Source organism: Silurus aristotelis, assembly GCF_946808225.1.
Source record: "Silurus aristotelis genome assembly, chromosome: 18".
Lineage (NCBI taxonomy): Eukaryota > Metazoa > Chordata > Actinopteri > Siluriformes > Siluridae > Silurus > Silurus aristotelis.
This window is the reverse complement of record NC_139591.1, coordinates 18,485,876-18,507,027: the sequence shown is the minus strand read 5'-3', so window position 1 is coordinate 18,507,027 and position 21,152 is coordinate 18,485,876. Positions and strand designations below refer to the sequence as shown.

At 38.0% G+C, this 21,152-nt stretch overlaps 2 protein-coding genes and 1 long non-coding RNA gene across 12 annotated transcripts in view; 1 reads left to right on the top strand and 2 right to left on the bottom strand.

Moving 5' to 3' along the window:
* LOC310741043 (protocadherin alpha-C2-like) overlaps window positions 1-11,835 on the bottom strand; it is a 76,993-nt gene extending 65,158 nt beyond the window's left edge. For 2 of the 7 annotated variants that reach the window (XM_083568400.1, XM_083568392.1), the window contains exon 1: window positions 1,083-3,567. In XM_083568400.1, coding sequence (XP_083424526.1) covers window positions 1,083-3,440 — 2,358 coding nt within the window. In that variant the 5' untranslated portion in view covers window positions 3,441-3,567. Of the gene's footprint in view, window positions 1-1,082; window positions 3,568-5,865; window positions 8,386-9,324 lie in introns of those variants that run through there. The other 5 variants (XM_083568390.1, XM_083568397.1, XM_083568391.1 and 2 more) reach the window with 5 other exon arrangements.
* LOC310741112 overlaps window positions 1-21,152 on the top strand; it is a 318,731-nt gene that overhangs the window by 146,451 nt on the left and 151,128 nt on the right. The window lies entirely within an intron of this gene.
* Window positions 15,451-21,080, bottom strand: LOC310741057 (protocadherin alpha-C2). 4 transcript variants are annotated; one of them, XR_014537824.1, is made up of 4 exons: window positions 20,908-21,080; window positions 18,170-20,864; window positions 16,056-17,596; window positions 15,451-15,899 (listed from the first exon to the last, which is right to left on the bottom strand). XR_014537824.1 is itself a non-coding variant. In XM_083568516.1 (2 exons), exons 1-2 carry the CDS (start codon window positions 20,588-20,590, stop codon window positions 17,573-17,575), a joined length of 2,445 nt encoding a protein of 814 aa, XP_083424642.1. In that variant the 5' UTR covers window positions 20,591-20,896; the 3' UTR covers window positions 15,451-17,572. The 4 variants fall into 4 exon arrangements, 1 of the variants encoding a protein (XP_083424642.1); XR_014537825.1 differs by lacking the exon at window positions 20,908-21,080 and having other exon boundaries at window positions 18,170-20,896; XR_014537826.1 differs by lacking the exon at window positions 20,908-21,080 and having other exon boundaries at window positions 15,451-15,919; window positions 16,069-17,596; window positions 18,170-20,896.

Sequence of the window (21,152 nt, the reverse complement as noted above, 5' to 3'; positions counted from 1 at the left end):
CGTTTTAAAAAGACCAAACTCAGAAAAAAGCTCACTATAAATAATCATACTATGTATAGACATGCATATGAGTCCAGAGTATCAACGTAATGCGTTTAATTGCGTGTTAGGCATTTTCCTCCCGTAGAAAACTGTTAAGGTAAAAGCTTAACGTTGCATAAAGGATATTAAAGTTTGGAGGCCGGTCATTTGCTGTCCAGGGACCAACGCCGTGGAATGCACTTCCAGCACACATACGATGCATCACTGAGCTGGGTATTTTTAAATTTTGAAAACTCATTTATTCAGACAAGCTTTTAACACGTAGCCCTGAATCAACTGCTATTTTATGTTCAATGTGTCTTTTTTTTTTTTTTTTTTTTTTTTTCCTAAGTATTTATTTATTTTTTAATATATTACTTTTAATTAAAAAATTTTTTTATTTATTTTTTTTTTTTTTTATTTTTTTTGCTTTACTGGAAAGCGCCTTGTGCTCCTGTTGGTGGTTGTAATGCGCTTTATAAATAAAGTTTGATTGATTGATTGATTGATTGATTGATTGATTGATTGATTGATTGATTGATATTAAAATAATCGTGAAATTTTTATTTCCTACAGATTAAGTCAGGTTCAGCATGTTTATCTTAAGCGTTATAGTATGTGCCCACAGTAGTACTGTTAAAAACCTGAGAAAGCTGTCGCTGTCCATCTCCGTGGTTCTGAATTCAATTCAAATATAATGAAAGCCCAGGAAAACTTTAGTAAAAAAAAAAGAAAATAGACCGCAACAATATCGTTCCAAAAGCGTCTGTGGATAAAACATATTTGCTCAATTTGAACATGTAAAAACTGCCACATTTAATCAGGTAACTGACTTCAGAGCTTTGGATCATCAACATCATTACTGTGCAAGAACACATAAGAAGCTTCATCTATGTTTGGGGAATTCGAACAATTCTCGCTGAAAGATAATGAAATTCTCGTGTCTGCCTATTAGAAAAGTTTGTTTGCTTCAACCCGTTATAAAGACAGGGGGAGATGTTAACAAGAAATTTTGAAAAAGCTTAAACATTATAAAAGGACTAAAGTAAGTACAGTCTTACCATTCCAGTGTTGGGAAGAGTTTGAGTCAGAGAAAAAGTGTCTCCTCCATTAATGCTGATCAGCTCTGCGTCTGCAGGCGGAAACGGCGAGGGGAAAACCACTACGTCACTCTTCAGTGTGTCTGAGCTAAAACACACATCATACTTCTGAGTGGATTTAGAGTAAGACCAGCTCCCGTCAGGGTGTGTAGTGACCACGGGAGCGCTGGAGCTGCTGAAAGCACCATCTGTCCTGTAGCATTTTGCTGCTATTAAAGCGATGAGGCTCAGTAAAAATATCACTGACACTGAGACAATAGCGATGAGCAGATACAGATTCAGATTAGAAAAATTATCCTCCTTTACTGGCACTTGTCGAAGTGAAGGCTGCAGAATGTCCATATTTTCCACAACCACAACTTCAATACTCATAGATGTGGACAATGAAGGTTCTCCATGATCTGAGACAGTAATCATAAGCGGGTGAGTTTTTAAGTCATTGTCACTCATTCTTCTTTTAGTCCTAATTTCTCCTGTGCTGGTTCCGATTCTGAAGAGATTTGTTCCTTTTGGTTCTGTTATGTGATAAGATAATAGTGCATTATATCCTGAATCAGCATCCAAAGCTCTGACTTTAGCAACAAAATATCCCGCTTCAGCAGAGTAGGGAATGTTCTCACTGTTTACTGATCCAGGGTCAGAGTAAGGAGGGAGAAAAACTGGACTGTTGTCATTCTCATCCAGGATAAAAACATTTACAATCACGTTACTACTTAGTTGAGGGACACCAGAGTCAGTGGCCTGAACTTTAAACTGAAGTCGATTCATTTCCTCATAATCAAAAGTCTTCAGGCTGTACAGTTCACCGGTGTGTAAGTTAATGTTCATCATATTTGACACTTTACCGCTCTCAACATCAAATAATGAATACGAAACAAGGGCATTTTCACCGATATCTAAGTCTCGTGCTGTTACTGATGCCAACAGGCCACCAACTGGACTATTCTCTTTCACGTTTATATTCATCACATGTGCAGGAAATAAAGGCGCGTTGTCATTTACATCAGAGACATGAAGGGTTATAACGGTACTGCTCGAGAGAGAAGGAGTTCCCTCATCATTAGCTACAATTGTGACATCATATCGTGAGTCCCGCTCTCTGTCTAGAGCTTCATTCACAACAAGAGCGTACGAGTTTTTATATGATAGCTGTAATTTAAAAGGACTCGGATCTATAATTTTACAATCTACATTACCATTAGCTTGACTGTCTTTATCTGATACAGTGATTAATGCAACATCTGTGCCAGGTTTGATGTCCTCTCTGACGGAGCTTATGAGCAGAGTAACTGAGATCACTGGGGCATTGTCATTAACATCCACTACTTCAATCAACACTTTGCATCTAGACTTTCTTGGAGGATGTCCTTTGTCCTTAGCTTGTATTCTCAGTTCTATCAGGGAGCGTTCCTCATGATCAATGTTTCCTTTGACAATAATATCACCAAAAATAGGATTTATGGAGAATAAATCGCCTGGCGAGTTTTCATCAACAGTTATAATGGAGTATTCCAGATTGCTGTTTATACCCTCATCTGCATCTGATGCTGAAATTGTTAGTAGTTTTGTTCCTATGGGTGCATTTTCATGGACCTTGACTTTGTACAGAGGTGTGGTGAACTGTGGGCTATTATCATTCGCATCGAGTACATTAATAATTATCTGCATTGTTCCAGACCTGCTAGGAGTCCCGCCGTCTACAGCAGTCAGCACAAGTTTAATGACCGATTCTCTTTCTCTGTCCAAAGGTTTCTGCAAAACGAGCTCAACTGAATCATTCTCTATATCCAGTACAAAATATTCATTTGTTTGTATTTTATATGTTCTTACCGAATTGATACCCGTGTCTGAGTCACGAGCCTTGTTTACTGGAAACCGATCTCCCGGAAGTACATTTTCACTAATTTCCAAAGCAGATATTTGACGTGGAAAAGCCGGAGAGTTGTCATTAATGTCTATTACATTAATTTCAACACGGTAAAGCTTGTGAGGATTGTGGCTCATTGCTTCAACATTCAGGACGCATTTCTGTTTGCTTTCACACAGCTCCTCTCGGTCTATTCTGTCATTAACTAATAAAATTCCGCTTTTTCGATTTACCTCAAAATACCTGGCGTTTGATCCAGTCACAAGTTCAAACATGCGCGATTCCAAATCCTGTATACTGAGATTAAGATCCTTTGCCAGATTTCCAACAATGGTTCCCTGCTTGGCCTCCTCAGAAACCGAGTAGGAAATCTGAGCGTAACACAAACCCCATAAACACAGCTGCAGCAGAGCCTTCATCCAGGCAGAGTGAGTACGGACCGCTACATCCATCGCTTAACTTTAATCAATATTCCAAATGAAGAGGAAAGTGTGCTCTCATCGAATCCAATGTCTCCAAAAAATAGACAAATTCTCGGGGCCCGCTGATATCAAAGTGTGACGCTCTGTTTTCCTGCTCTGCTTTAGTAGAAAGATTAATGATGTGCAAAATTCTCCATCTTACGGTCTACAGCGACACTTTGTGTTGAAATAAAATCGAACTGTTAAACTCAAAATTATTTTAGTTAGAAGCTTTACAGAAAATGTTTAATTGCTAAGTGTAAATCACTGTTGTCTCTGTTCAATAAGGGGAAAACAGGCATCCATTTTCAGAATTATTCCTTACAAATTAATGTTTGACGTTTTCCAAAATTGTTTTTGAGATCATGCATGTATTATAACCCTCCCAAGTACATTTGCAGTATTTTAATAAAATGTCAAGATCCTCCTAAACCAGTGAAATATTTTAAGTAAAAATAGTCATAACTATTTCACTGTTGAACTTTATAATTAAATATTTTTTTTTCTGAAATAATATTAAAAATATATATTTAAAATAAACAGACATTATTTAAGGTTAAAATGAGAAAGCACTGTTGATTAGACATTTAGCAAAAGAATGGAAAGAACCAAAAATGATCTGTATTGTTAGTCAGATATTGTTCTTTAAAACTGAAAGCCATACAAGTAGTTACTAAAAAGTTAATCATATAAACCCTCAGCCTTTAATGTGATAGAGATTGGAGACTGTAAGGTGTTGGCAGGGGACAATGTAGCTAGACAGCATTGGATGGTGGTCTGTAGGATGGTTTTTGATGTGAAGAAGAGGAGGACAGTAAGGACCAAAAGAAGAATAAGATGGTGGAAGCTGAAGGAGAAAGACTGTAGTGTGAGATTCAGGAAAGAGGTCAGAGAGTGGTTCGGTCAGTTCGGTGGTGGTGAAGAGGTGCTGGACGACAGAGTGAAGAAAAAAAATAGGCAGGAGTACAAGGAGATGCAGCAGCAAGTAAAGAAGGATGTGGCAAAAGCGAAAGAAAATGCATATGAGGAGCTGGATGAGATGTTGTACACTAAGGAAGGAGAAAAGGATTTGTACCAATTGGCCAGGCAGAGGGAGCGAGCTGGGTAGGATGGGCTGCAAGTTAGAGCAATAAAGGATGGAGATGGAAATGTGTTGACTAGCGAGGAGAGTGTGTTGAGAAGATGGAGGGAGTATTTTGAGCAGGTGCTGAATGAGAAAATGAGAGCGAGAGCGAGAGCGAGAGAGAGAGAGAGAGAGAGAGAGAGAGAGAGAGAGAGAGAGAGAGAGAGAGAGAGAGGATGCCTGGAGAAGGAGTGTGCGGGTACCGGTCCTTAAGAATAAGGAAGATGTGCAGACCTGCAGTAACGTGGAATAAAGTTGATCAGTCACACCATGAATTTATGGGAGTTAAGAGTGTAAGCCAGGCTGAGGGAAGCGGTGACCATCTGTGAGCAACAGTATGGTTTCATGCTGAGGAAGAGCACCACAGACACATTATTTGATTTGAGAATGTTGATGGAGAAGTATAGAGAAGGTCAAGGGAGTTGCATTGTGTGTTTGTGGATTTATAGAAAGCATATGACAGGGTGCTGAAAGAGGAGTTGTGGTACTGTATGAGGAAGTCAGGTGTGTCATAGAAGTATGTGTGGGTGGTGCAGGACATGTATGAGGACAGTGTGACAGCAGTGAAGTGTGCAGTTGGAATGACAGACTGGTTCAAGATGGAGGTTGAACTTCATTAAGGATCGGCTCTGAGACCTTTCCTGTTTGCAGTGGTGATAGACAGGTTGACAGACGAGGTCAGACAGGAGTCTCCGTGGACTCTGATGTTTGCAGATGATATTGTTATTCGTGGTGAGAGTAGGGAGCAGTTTGAGAGGAGCCTGGAGAGGTGATGGTATGTGCTGGAGACAAGGGGCATAAAAAAATCAGTAGGCGTAAGATCACAGGAGTAAGATACTCTGTCTTCAGAGTAGATGTATGTTAATAAGAGGGAGGGCAGTGGAGTGGTGTAGTTGCAAGAAGAAGAGTGATAGGTGTGATTTGTGATAGAAGAGTATCTGCAGGAGTGAAAGGGAAAGTTTATAGGACTATGATGAGACCTGCTATGTTGTATGGTTTAGAGACAGTGGCATTGACTAAAAGAAAGGAGGTGGCGGTGGAGGTGGAGCTGGAGGAAGCAGAGCTGAAGATGTTGAGGTTTTCGTTTGGGAGTGATGAGGATGGACAGGACTAGAAACTAGTTTATTAGAGGGGCATCGCATGTAGGAAATTTTGGAGACAAAGTAAGGGATAATTAGGCTAAATTAGATTTGACATCCCAAAACCATTCAATAACACACAAGACAGCATAAGAAAAGTTAGAGGTTTGGAGTTAAAAAGTTTAAAAGAAAATATAAATAAGTAGAGTCTTACCACCCCAGTGCTGGGAAGAGTTTGAATCCGAGTAAAAGTGTCTCCTCCATTGATGCTGATCAGCTCTGCGTCTGCAGGCGGAAAGGTTGAGGGGAAAACCACTACGTCACTCTTCAATGTGTCTGAGCTAAAACACACATCATACTGCTGAGTGGATTTAGAGTAAGACCAGCTCCCGTCAGGGTGTGTAGTGACCACTGGAGCGCTGGAGCTGCTGAAAGTGCCGTCTGTTCCAAAGCATTTAGCTGCTATTAAAGCGATGAGGCTCAGTAAAAATATCACTGACACTGAGACAATAGCGATGAGCAGATACAGATTCAGATTAGAAAAATTCTCCTCTTTTACTGGCACTTGTCGAAGTGAAGGCTGCAGAATGTCCATATTTTCCACCACTACAATGTCAATGCTCGTAGTTGTGGACAGTGAAGGGTCTCCATGATCCGAGACAGTGATGATAAGCGGGTGAGTTTTTAAGTCATTGTCACTCATTCTTCTTTTAGTCCTTATTTCTCCTGTGCTGGTTCCGATTCTGAAGAGATTCGTTCCTTTTGGTTCGGTTATGTGATAAGATAATAGTGCATTATATCCTGAATCAGCATCTACAGCTCTGACTTTTGCCACAAAATATCCCACTTCAGCAGAGTAGGGAATGTTCTCACTGTTTACTGATCCAGGGTCAGAGTAAGGAGGGAGAAAAACTGGATTGTTGTCATTCTCATCCAGGATAAAAACATTTACAGTCACGTTGCTACTTAGTGGAGGGACACCAGAGTCAGTGGCCTGAACTTTAAACAGACATCGTTTTGTTTCTTCGTAGTTGAAAGACTTCAGGCTGTACAGTTCACCGGTGTGTGAGTTTATGTTAATTAGATTTGACACTAGGCTGCTTTCTCCATCAATTAATGAATATAAAATAACAGCATTTTCGCCAATGTCTAAGTCTTCTGCCTTTACTGATGCCAACAGGCCACCAACTGCACTATTCTCTTTCACACTAATATTTATCACATGTGCAGGAAATAAAGGCGCGTTATCATTCACATCAAAAACATGAATTGTTATAAGGGTGCTGCTCGAGAGGGAAGGAATTCCCTCATCCTTAGCTATAACTGTGACATCATATTGTGAGACCAGCTCTCTGTCTAGAGCTTCATTCACAACAAGGGAATAATAGTTCTTATATGACGACTGTAATCTAAAAGCACTGGATCTTATAATTTTGCAATCAACTTTACCATTTATTCCACTGTCTTTATCTGATACAGTGATTAATGCAACATCTGTGCCAGGTTTTATGTCCTCGTTGACGGAGCTCGAGAGCAGAGTAACTGAGATCTCTGGTGCGTTGTCATTTACATCCACTACTTCAATTAACACCTTACAGTTAGTATTTCGTGGTGAATGGCCCTTGTCTTGCGCTTGTACTCTTAGTTCAATCGCATGATGTTCCTCATAATCTATATTTCCTTTAACTTTTATTTCCCCTGACACGTTATTTATTGAAAATAAATCCGATGCTGAATTTTCTTCGCGACCTACAAGTGAATAAACAATTTCTCCGTTTACACCTTCATCAAAGTCGGTGGCGGAGACAGTTATAAGTTTTGTTCCGACAGATGCATTTTCTTGTATTTTAACTTTGTAAATAGCTTTACTAAATGTGGGATTGTTATCATTTATATCTAAAACATTAATTTGTATTTCAAGTGTCCCGGATTTAGGCTGTTTTGCCCCATCAGTAGCAGTCAGTATGAGATTAATTACAGACTGCTTCTCTCTGTCTAAAGGTTTTTGCAACACTAATTCTGGAGAAAGACTCTGTTGTCCGTAGGTTTGAACATCCAGCAAAAAATGTTCATTGTGGCTCAGAGTGTAGCTTTTCACTGCGTTTACACCGACATCTGCGTCACGGGCTGCAGACACCGCAAACCGATCTCCAGCTACAACGTTTTCCGTGATGTTCTTCACTAGGTTTTGCAATGGAAATACCGGCGAGTTGTCGTTAATGTCTGTGACGCTTACCTCAACGCGATATAGCTTCATAGGATTCTGTGCCATTATCTCAATGTTGATGGAGCATTTCTGCTTGCTTTCACAAAGCTCCTCTCTGTCAATTCTGTCATGGACAACCAGAGCGCCAGTTTTCGGATTTAATAAAAAAAACCTCTTATTAATTCCTGCGACAACCTGAAATGCCCGTGACTGCAGCTCCTGAACATCAATGTTGAGGTCCTTTGCCAGATTTCCAACCACAGTTCCTTTTTTCACCTCCTCCGAGATAGAGTAGGAAATCTGTCCATAAGACAAGCCCGATAAACAGAACAACAGCAGCAGCAACAGCGGCGGCAGCGCCCTGATCCAGGCAGATGGTTCACCAGTTAGAAATCTCATGATACTGTGGTGTTCACTCGGTATGATTCCGAGCTTAAATATATTGCTGTTCTTACAGCATTAAACGACTCTTATGCAGTATCTAGATTAATCGTGTTGATTACTTTCTTGCTTAATAACCCAGTCTGAGATCGCTTTAAACACTACCACTGTCATTGTGCAGAAGAAAAGGTGGAGAGTTGATGATGAGATGCGAGTTTTCAATGTCATGGTCAACAGCGACACTATGAGGCAGAAGTTTTAAATGTACTATACGTAAAAAAAAAAAAAAAATATATATATATATATATATATATATATATATATATATATATATATATATATATATATATATATATATATAAATTTTTACCATGAGATATTTTTAAGTATTCAGACCTTTTTAAAGGGGATGGTCTTATTGTAAGTCTAATATCTTTTTCTTTTTTTTTCTTTTTTTTAAGAATTTTTAAAAACTTTCTCTCAGGAGGATTGTATGGTCGTTGACCAAGTTATATACACTTTACTGAAAAAACATTCCCTACAACGAAATTAGTTTTTAGTTTATAAAAGTATTTTTTAAGTATACAAAAAGATTTATATTCAACAATATATTATTAAAATAAAGTTGCTGGCCAGTTGTAGAAAATTAAATTACACCAATTTCTTTGGAATGATGTAGTTTATGTAACATATTTCAAATGTAGCTTACCCAATATGCTTTGTATGTTTGTGCATGATATGTTATTGTGAACATCATTTAGTTGCTCTGTCCAAATGTTTTCATTTCGCTAATTAAAATGTCCTCTACACCATAATTCCACATTTTTAAATCTGAATGAAACATATAATTACCAGGCCCAGGCCAAGTACCAGCCCCAAATACAGTAAGATTAAAAAGATTAATTAGATATGTAAACGTTCTCCCTACCGTAAGATATATAAAATATAAATTAAACACATTGTAAATAGTGACGTCATGATAAAGATAAACATTGCAAACGTTCTGAAATTCTACATTGTCCAGTAAACTTCGTTTTATACAACAGACTTTGATCATGTTGACAAAAAAAACATTTTTAACCTTACCTTCCCAGTGGTCGGAAGAGTTTGAATCCGACTAAAAGTGTCTCCTCCATTAATGCTGATCAGCTCTGCGTCTGCAGGCGGAAACGGTGAGGGGAAAACCACTACATCACTCTTCAATGTGTCTGAGCTAAAACACACATCATACTGTTGAGTGGATTTAGAGTAAGACCAGCTCCCGTCAGGGTGTGTAGTGACCACTGGAGCGCTGGAGATGCTGAAATCGCCGTCTGTTTCAAAGCATTTAGATGCTACTAAAGCGATGAGGCTCAGTAAAAATATCACTGACACTGAGACAATAGCGATGAGCAGATACAGATTCAGATTAGAAAAATTCTCCTCCTTTACTGGCACTTGTCTTAGGGAAGGCTGCAGGCTGTCCATATTTTCCACAACCACAACTTCAATACTCATACTTGTGGACAGTGAAGGTTCTCCATGATCTGAGACAGTGATGATAAGCGGGTGAGTTTTTAAATCATTGTCACTCATTCGTCTTTTAGTCCTTATTTCTCCTGTGCTGGTTCCAATTCTGAAGAGATTCGTTCCTTTTGGTTCGGTTATGTGATAAGATAACAGTGCATTATATCCTGAGTCGGAGTCCACAGCTCTGACTTTAGCCACAAAATATCCCACTTCGGCAGAGTAGGGAATGTTCTCACTGCTTACTGATCCAGGTTCAGAGTAAGGAGGGAGAAAAACTGGACTGTTGTCATTCTCATCCAGGATAAAAACATTTACAGTCACGTTACTACTTAGTGGAGGGACACCAGAGTCAGTGGCCTCCACAATAAACTGAAGTTGTTTTATTTCTTCGTAGTTAAAAGACTGCGTTGTGTATATTTCCCCATTCACAGAATTGACGTTTATCATAGGTGATACCCGAGCCCCATTGCTGGAATTCTCTAAGAGTGAGTATGAAAGTTCTGCGTTTCTACCAAGATCTGAATCCTCTGCAAAAACTCTCACCACAAAATCTCCAACCTGTCCGTTTTCTCTTATATAAGCGTGCATAAGTGGCGTGGGGAAACGTGGAGCGTTATCATTAACATCAGCAATATTGACTGTTATTATAGCGCTACTGGAAAGAGGTGGAGTTCCTTCATCTACGGCCACAAGAGGAATGTTATACTGAGAAATATTTTCTCTGTCTAAAACCCCGTTTACTAGCAACGAATAATGGTTTTTATACGATAGCTCTAATAAAAACGGAAAGAAGCCCTTGATTGACAGGCGCACAACGCCATTTTTGCCTCCATCATTATCAGTCACTGTAACTAAAGCAACAGCAGTCCCAAGTTTAGTGTTTTCTTTTATGCTTTCTAGTAATGGGGTCGTTTTGATTTCCGGAGCGTTGTCGTTTTCATCTAAAACCTCTACTAAAACTTTACAGTGTGTACTTTTAGGAGGACTACCTTTGTCTCGTGCTTGGACTCTCAACTCAACGGCTCGATTTTCTTCATAATCCAGATGTTCATTTACTACAATCTGACCAGTTTCAGGAATTATGGTGAACACATTTTTCTTGGACTTCCCATGTCCTGAAATCGAGTACACGATGTCACCATTAGAATCTTCATCTAAATCAGATGCGGAGACAGACAAGATTTTAGTTCCAAGTGCAATATTTTCTTTTACTTTCACTTTATAAATATTCATGCTAAAAACTGGACTGTTGTCGTTGACATCTATGACGTCAACAATTATATTTAAGGTCCCTGTCTTCGGAGGTTTTCCTCCATCTAGTGCGATTAGAAGCAGGTGTAATGATGACTGCTTTTCTCTGTCTAAAGCCTTTTGCAACACCAACTCAGCCGACACACTCTGCTCATCAGTCTGTACATCTATAGAGAAAAACTCATTCGTATTTAATCTATAACCTTTCAGCGCGTTGCTGCCTATATCATCATCCTCAGCTACTGGAAGAAGAAACCTCTCTCCAGGGCTTGTGATTTCAGTAATATTCAGCTTGAACGTGTTTAGTGGGAATTGAGGTGCGTTGTCATTTATGTCCACGATCGTTATCTCAATTCTATACAATTGATGAGGGTTTTGAGCAAGAACCTCGATATTCAAGACGCATTTCTGATCAAAAGCGCAAAAGTCCTCACGGTCAATTCTTTCACTTACAAACAACACTCCCGTCTTCAGATTGACGTCGAAATACTTTTTATTAGATCCAGACACGAGCTGAAACAATCGAGCTTCCATGTCGTGCACATCAATGTTTAAATCTTTAGCGATGTTCCCGACAACCGTCCCCTTTTTCACTTCTTCTGCAACGGAATATGCAATCTGACCAGACGACACCTCCCAGAGAAAAAGAAGCATGACTGTGAACGGCATAAAGCATCCCATGAAATCCATAGCGATGTGGCCCTTTGTTGTTTTTAAAAATATAAATGAAAGATGTTCCCAAGCGTTAAAATTCAGCAACGCAATACAATCCGACAGACCTCACGTCCCGTCTGCAAATGCGATTTTTAACATCTCTGAATTTTTATTTATTTATTTATTTTTTTTTTTTTTGGGTGGTGCAATGAAAACAAATGGAGTAATTCTAATTATTAAGTCGCGGTCTGCAGTGACCCCATGTGGTACAACTGAGAATTATCTTGCTTTTTATCATTATTTGTTCATTGATTTCAGACCCAATGCATGCTGTATAATTACTAAACTGATATCTGTTAAATACCGTGGAAAGAAAAAAAAAAATAATAATAATAATAATACAATTTTATATATATATATATATATATATATATATATATATATATATATATATATATATATATATATATATATATATATATATATATATACATATATACATATACATACACACACAGTACAGACCAAAAGTTTGGACACACCTTCTCATTCAAAGAGTTTTCTTTATTTTCATGACTATGAAAATTGTAGAGTCACACTGAAGGCATCAAAATTATGAATTAACACATGGAATTATATATGGAATTATATACATAACAAAAAAGTGTGAAACAACTGAAAAATGTCATATTCTAGGTTCTTCAAAGTAGCCACCTTTTGCTTTGATTACTGCTTTGCACACTCTTGGCATTCTCTTGATTGAGCTTCAAGAGGTAGTCACCTGAAATGGTCTTCCAACAGTCTTGAAGGAGTTCCCCGAGAGATGCTTGGCACTTGTAGGCCCGTTTGCCTTCACTCTGCGGTCCAGCTCACCCCTAAACCATCTCGATTGGGTTCAGGTCCGGTGACTGTGGAGTCCAGATCATCTGGCGCAGCACCCCATCACTCTCCTTCTTGGTCAAATAGCCCTTGATGCCTTCAGTGTGACTCTACAATTTTCATAGTCATAAAAATAAAGAAAACTCTTTGAATAAGAAGGTCTGTCCACTTTTGGTCTCAAATAAATCGATTTTTGGTGTGACTACACTTTTGCTTTCAATTCTAACACTTTCACAAAGTCCAGACAGTTCACCAAAGTCGTTATCTTTCGCAGAGACCGATAGAGCAACGACTGAACTGTTCTCCGCATACACATTCATAGAAGATGCATGGAAATGCGTTATCACTTACATACAAAAATATGTACAGACAGAACATATGGATAGAGGAGGAACTCATTCATCTGTTACTGAGACATAATACGGGGTGTTTTCTCTCTTGTCAAGTGCACTATTGACGATAGTGTATAATATTTCCCTATTGTGGATTCTAATACAAACAGAGAATTCTGAGATTTAAAACATTGAACTTTTTGTTGTGATGAACGCAATCACTGTGCTCGGGGCTCTGTTGGTGACCTACGCGAGATTTTAGATTTTCGCCCACCAGACCCCATACCCACCACTAAAAAATTTTTACTACTAATTTTTCAAAACATTGCGATAAATAACACAAACACAGAAAGGCATTATTATAAATAAATAAATATATAGTACATAAAATGTGATAATCAATAGCAAACAACTGTCACTGTTTAACAGTAAAAGAATCATGAAACAATGAATCAAAGTGCAACAATATTTTATTTTCAGAAATAACAAGTATTTAAACTGAACATGACTGGATTTCACTGTAGCAGAGTCATCAATGACTCTTCACTTTGAAAGACGGTGATAAGTTTTTGATGCTTCTCATTTCCAGGACGAGTTGTTTTCCATCTATGTCTCATTTTTTTAAAGAAAGGATGCTATGTATGGTAACTGCGTGCGCCAAACGAAATAAATGCTTTATGGTGATGTTTTATATTCGGGTCATGATGCAGAAAGTGTAGGCAAAATTTTCTTTGATGTCTATTTTAATCTATTCTAAATATATTTAAATTAATTTGATCATTATAAATATTATGGCAGAAATAATTTTGTTATATGTGGGTGTAAAAGCGCACACTGGTCACAAGAGGTCGCACAAAAATATTGTGATGTTGCGGTTTTTATAAAAAAAAAAAAAAAAAAAACTGCATGTATTACTTTCAAAAACTTCAGTAACCTGCAGGGTGAGTGAAGGATCTGTCTGGAAAAGCCATCCTACAAAAGTACACAGTAAACACACAATCCAGAAACCAAGATCATGAGATGAAATCATCATCATCATCATTAATTTCAGTATGCAGAATTACTGATCCTGAGATTTTTATATTTATGTTTGTATTCATTTCAATATCTTTATTTTTTTTACACAGACTCCATGTTTTGACGACTTAGGTCGATATTTTTAGTAGAAACTTTATGTAATGATTAGATAACTGACACTTTATTTTCTGATTGAAAAGATAATCTGGATGATCTAAATTAAAAGTCACAAACTTTCTATTTTGCCTAAATATATAAACATTTATCATTACAAATAATTTTTTAGAGAAACAGTAAGATTGGCCTGTTATCCCTTAAATTGTCTTTGTGATGTTATTTGATATCTTGCAAATACATCTAAAGCAGGTCTTATTAAGCAATTCTCAACATTTCTCATTACCATATGTCATCATTGTAAAGAAAAACTGGGTAATTTCTTGCTAAATACGTTTGATTCAGTGTGAACGAAAACACACACACATTTCTGTGAGTGATCTGCGCTGGATGGGATGGGTTAAGACTGCTTAAGTTAGAAAAAACTTTAAAAAATTAGAACCAGTGCAGATGAAACTGAGTAGTGTGTGTGCGCGTGTGTGTGTGTGTTTTCGTTCACAATGAATGATGAAGTGGATTGTAAAACGTATAGAGCTCTAAATAAAGAGAGACAGGGGTTGTCATGGCAACTGTTGCCATGGTGAGTGTTACATCCACTGAATGCAATTGGCAGTTATTATCATGTGATAAAATAAATAGGGGATGAAACAAGGGCATGCATATTATTAATTGCATTTGTAAAATTGAAATGATTCCAATTATTTGGATTTTTTAGGCTTTATTTATAAACTGATAAAGAGAAAAGTAAACCAATTTATAAATGCTTTATTTATATTACTGTATTTACAAAATCAGTTTTAAAGAAGAAATAACATTCTGGTACTTATGCTATAGAAATAGATATTGTGTTCATAGATTCACTGACAAATATCCCACTATCCAAAGTAATAACGCAAAGTAAACACAAGATCTGCAAATAAATACTGAAGATTAAATGTACACACATAATTTTAACTACATTCAAATTTCTTTTTAATAAGTCTGGTTTAAATGCAAAAAGATTTTGGAAACTTTTTTGTTCATCTCATAATCTTCAGTCTGTCCAGATGGCATGCTTTACACACTGTTCAGATTTCAGTCACACATTCAACACTAGGCACCACCATGTCTGTGCTGAATCACAAAGCACACAAGTAAAAAGAAAAAAAATAATAATAATAAAAAAAAAGAGGCACAGTATTTTTTTTAACCTTTTTCTTTCCATGTTTGGCCAGATGAACACTTGTGTTTAGAAACCACTAACTGGTTGCAGTTCCTCAATACTGTACATAAAACTGTCAATATATGCACAGTACATACGAACTATAACCAACAAACAAATATTTTTGTGTATATTAGCTAGCTAGCTAGCTAGCTAGCTAGCTAGATAGCTAGATAGATAGATGTGTGGTGTAATACACAAAATATATTTGTTGATTTGATATATACATGTGTCAATAATTTCATATACAATATATTAGTATATCCAAACATTTTTAATATAAGGAGGTTGATTTCGTGTTTATTAATAACCACTACAGATTTAACAACTGCAATACATAACCCAATTTTTTAATACACAGTCTTTCTCGTTTTCACTTATTTTCTTTCATCTGCTTCATATTTTCTCATCTATTCCATCATATAACATAGCTGGCATTTTTATCATTTTGGCATTTTCAAACACTGCAGCAGGAACACAACGCAGAACGTAATGCACTTAACGCAAAGCAGTGATATACACAATACGCTTCTCGGTTGAATGTTACATATATACATGAGTGTTTGCCCTTTTTACATGTATAAAACAATAAAAAAAACATTTCCAAAAATCTGCTTAAAGTTTGGCAAGAAATTACCAAGCGATACAGCTCTTTATAGAAAAACAGTCTGATCATATGTAAAGAAGCAGTAAGTAGTATTTTACTCACAATATTCTTATTAATCTCATGTTATGTCATGTTTTCTGTATGCTAGTCATATGATCAACCAGGTACATACTGTTTTAAGCATATTAAATATAATTTGGATGTTTAATATGCATTTTCAGCAATTATTGCAGGAGATTTGATTAACTATGGCAATAAAGAAATGCTAAATTATTCCACTGGTTTCAGATGTACAAACCAACATCCTGATAAGTAATTAGTATGATTGTGTGAAATAATTGAAACATACAATTAGTTTGTGTTTAAGATTAGAAAACCCACCACTGTTTATCATTAAATGATCGAGTGAGTATGAAATTGATCGCTCTCTCTTTATACTAGTAAAGGTATTATATTTGTGCAACTGTCTCTTAAAATACACACCATTTTTTAACATTTAAATGCTACTTATTGCTCCTTTAAAGCTTCATAGCTACACACATCTCTGCACAGATTTGTTGGAAAGTCACATTGAAAGCAGCAGAGTTTAAAAAATTTGATTAAGGTCTTGGTATGTAAACTAAAGTAGTCTTGAAAGCAGCAGATCTAAAATGACGGTAAAACGTCTTGTATACTGACAGGTAGTGTTAGTATTTATATGACCTGAGCTATATATGACCCCATCAGTGGGAAGCTGAATAAAATTTATAAACATAATGCAATGACTTCTCATAAATCCACATTTTATTCACAATAAAGCATAGAAAACATGTTTGAACTTTTTTTTAATATTGTAACTCTGAATTTGGTGGTCGCAACACATCTCTAAATTGTTGGGACTGGTCCATGTTTACCATTGTGTAGCATTCCCTCTTCTTATAACAGTCTGCGTACCCCAAGGGACCATTTTTCTTTTCCTTAAAACAGTACATTTCCTCAGTTTAAATATTTGATCTATTGTGAATAAAATATGGGATTATACGATTTGTAAACCACTGCATTCTGATATTATGTACATTTTACCCAGTGTCCCAACATTTTTGATAATAGGCTTGTACTCTATTGATTATCAGTATTTTGTGGACTGATTTTTTTACAAAGTAACCCTCATTTATTCGAAACTTGTGAACTAACTTGCAAGAGATAAGAGTGGACGATATGTTATTGGAAAATAATGTTAGGTGTTATCATAATTTTATCATGCCATTGAAAACTTCTAAACAAATCAAACTTAACTTTCGAAAGTTTTTTTCCAACTGATAATGTCCAGGTTATCATATATCCAATCAAGCCACATGCCTGGTTCAGGAAATTGTGCTCTTCAAATTATATTTTATGTTCAATGAATTTTTATTCAGTTCAACGTGCTTGACCAGAGAAGCCCTGGTTTTGCATGCATAATAAATAAAGTTCATTTCTAAGACCGAAAAAAATAAAGAAATACTTTTTTGAATGAGTCTCTTCTCATCTTGTCACAAATCCAGGGCTTTACCTTTTTAACAATCTTCCTTCTTCCTCTCAATAGTCAAAGTGCTTTCATGACTTATCTAAGTGATACAAAGTCTTCTTAGCCATGCAAAGCCTCTGCTTCGTTTACAGGTTGATGAGAGATACATCGGTCAGTCAGATGAGGTTTTCATGTGCCACAAGTCTTTATTAAAGCTGAATTCTCACGAGTTCTCCAGCTAGACCACGTTTTCCTCACATTTGAAATGTAATTTATATTCAGGATCAAGGTAAATCACTGCTGGATTCCTGCCAGAAAACAGAAAGCATGGTAAGGCAAAATATAAAGTTTTGTATATGTCAAATAGAGAATAATCCAGCTATCAAACAAACTCACAAATGTGCCTGAACCCTTTTTTCTAAAGGACATAATTTCATGTTCAGTGCAATCATAAATTTGAATAATTTTTAATTCTTATTATTTTAGCAGGATGATGGCTGATAATGAATCAGTTGATTGCCAAAAACACAGTTGAAGTTATATTGTTGTTGCTGGATGTACAAAGACAGGAACGTTTTTTTAAATCACATTATTTATTTGTTGGTTAAATGACCTGTAGATGTAACTGGTATTTATATTTCTCCTCCACAGCAGAGTCGTATTAGCAGCAATGGGGTCAAACATTTGTTTAGTAAATAAACTGAAAAGATTTATGCTTACTCCGTTCCACTCAATTCTACCAGATGCAAGTAGCTAAGGAAATTTCTGAGCTATTTGTATCTGGACTACTTTTTATTTTTTACAAGTTCCATAATCACATATGTATATAAATTTACTTCTCACATTTTTTTAAGGGAATTCTTTACATGTGCATTCTTTACCTGCAGTGTGGAAGATCTTGATTCACTGGTGGTTGTAAGGGCAGCACTCCGTGGTATACTGGACACGATGAAGCCAGTGCCGTTAGGCAATGGCTGTCGAACCACCACCTTTCCTTTCCGTGTTTCAGCTAAAAACAGACTGTACCAGTATGCATCACTGGAGATGAGGGTGGAGTCACCGATGGTTGAGTTCCCCTGGCTGGCGACACTGTTTCGGCTCTGAACAGATGCTTTGGAAGCTTTGGGCTTCTGGCATTTCAGCACAATGATGACCAGAATGGTGATGAGGAGCAGAAAAGACACAGACCCCAGACTGAGCAAGAGATAGAGATTTAAATCTGTAAACAGGTCATATTCCATTGGCATCTCTGTTGTCTCTGTTAACTGTGTGACCAATACTTGTTCCACTGTGGAAACTTTGATGGTGACAGTGGCCGAGCGTGGAGGATTTCCATTATCTTTGGCTACAATCACGAGCCGCTGTTGTTTTGGATCTCGGTAGGTGAACATGCGAGCGGTCCTTACCTCACCATTGTAGTGGTCCAAAGTGAACAGCGATGCATCAGTGACCTGGAGGAATTGGTAGGTAACGCGTGAGTTTTGTGCTGAGTCAGCATCCAGTGCGATCACCTTAGTTACCAGTGAGCCCTGGTTAGCAGCCCGTGGAATCACCTGGTCAACAGCTGTCTCGTGAGCTCTCCAGGGTGACACGATTTGAGGCGCGTTGTCATTCTGGTCAAGAATGATTACATGTACTGTGGCATTGCTACTGAGCGATGGGATACCAGAGTCTCGAGCTTCTATGTGAAAGAGAAATTCCTTTTCACGCTCATAGTCGAAGGCACGCAGGGCATAAAGGTTCCCATTTTCCGGGTTTACTGAGAAAAGTGTAGACACAGACGTGTTGGAGATCTCCTTCTCTACTATAAAATAGACCAGGTATTGGTTTTCACTCAGGTCTGGATCATGTGCAGTGAGAGAGCAGAGAAGCTCACCTGGCTCATTGTTTTCATGGAGGTGAATCATGTAAAATGACTGGGGAAACACAGGAGCATTGTCATTGACGTCTAGGATCTCCAAGCTAATGGTCTCATTGTCACTTAGTGGGGGAGTTCCTTTGTCCATTACATTAAGTGTGATTTCATAACTAGAGTCTTTCTCACGGTCTAATGGATCTTTGATGGTCAGTTCAAAGTAATCCTCGGATGATGATTTGTTAAGAAGAAAAGGCAACACCTCAGCATCACGTAAAGAAAGAAACACTTTGCCATTATCTCCAGAATCTCTGTCACTTACACTGACCACAGCTATCACCGTTCCCAGAGGTGCATTCTCCTTAACTGATCTTTTAAAGGATTTAATCATGATGTCAGGAGAATTATCGTTTAAGTCAGTGATAAACACCAATATTTTGCATTGTGCCGAAAGTGGACTTACCGCTTTGTCTTTAGCTTCGACGTACATTTCAAAACTTTGAGTCTCCTCGTAATCAATCACGCCTTTCACTCGGATTTCCCCACTTGTGGGATCCAGCGAAAATTTTTCCTGTGTTTTTTCAGACGTGTACAGTGTGTAGAAGTATGCCACCTCAGCATTGGTGCCTTCATCTTTGTCTGTTGCATTGAGCTGCATAAAAAGCGTACCAAACGGGGCATTTTCGACCAGATCCACTGAATACACCTGCCTGTCAAACTGAGGAGCATTATCATTGGTGTCCAATACTTTCACGATGACAGTAGCAGTACCAGTGCGCGCCGGTGTGCCACCATCCACGGCTGTGAGGATGAGACTATGGACAGCCTGCTTTTCTCTGTCTAAAGGCGCTTGGAGAACGAGGTCCACGTATTTCGTTCCATCACTTCCTGATTGGATCTCAATGGTGAACTCGTCACTTTGGCCCAGGAAGTAAGTCTTGATAGAGTTTTCTCCAACATCAGCATCCACGGCGTTTGTTAAAGAGAATTTCTCTCCAGCCCTCGCAGATTCCGAGATATCCAGGGGGATGCGCTCTCTCCTGAACTGAGGGGCGTTATCGTTTATGTCCATGATTTCCAGCTCGAGATTAAATATGCGTAAGGGATTCTCGATCACAACGTCCATTTTAAGGAAGCAGGATGATGAGGTCTTTGCGGGACAGAGGTGCTCTCTGTCAATGTTTTCGGTCACGAACATGTCTCCGCTCTCTTTGTTAATGTCCAGGTATTTTTTGCTGTGGATGTAGTCGAGCTTCGCGTTTCGCTCGACGAGACTGCGTGCTTCCAGTCCCAAATCTGCTGCTAAATTCGCCACCACGGTTCCTTCTGCAGTTTCCTCCGGGATGGAGTACCGCGTCACGCTGGAAGCTAAACCCCATAGCGCGGTAAACATCAGCCATCTGCTGTGCCATAACCTCCTGTAAAATGCGAAAGCTTGCAGATCCATTGCAAACAGAAAACGTGCAGATCCGAATAAACAAACCGAGATCACGAAGGAATTAGAAATTAACTCTCTCTATATATATAATTTATTATAAACCTATATAATCCTCATGCAATAAAAAATTAAATCATCCTGCATAATCCTTAAAGGGTGTGTGTCTGTGCAGAGCATCCAGGACTGTCATGGCTTCCTCATCACACACAAACACACACACACACACACACACACACACACACACACACACACACACACACTCTCTCTCTCTCTCTCTCTCTCTCTCTCTCTCTCTCTCTCTCTCTCTCTCTCTCTCTCTCTCTCACTCTTACACTCCTCCCCTTTGACAGATAACAAGTATCCGTTAGATCTGTGCTAGGAACAGTATCCTTGTTAACAATGTCTCTTGCTGTCCATGTGAAAGAAAAATATAAGCTGGTTTCAGAGCAGCGAGTGCAAACTTATCTTCCATAACCCTACTGTAGAAGAGAGCTTTTTCACAGAGCAGCGACACCGTGCGAGCAAAAATCCAGAGCCTTTTAGATCATTGCTAAGAATTATGCAGCTTGAA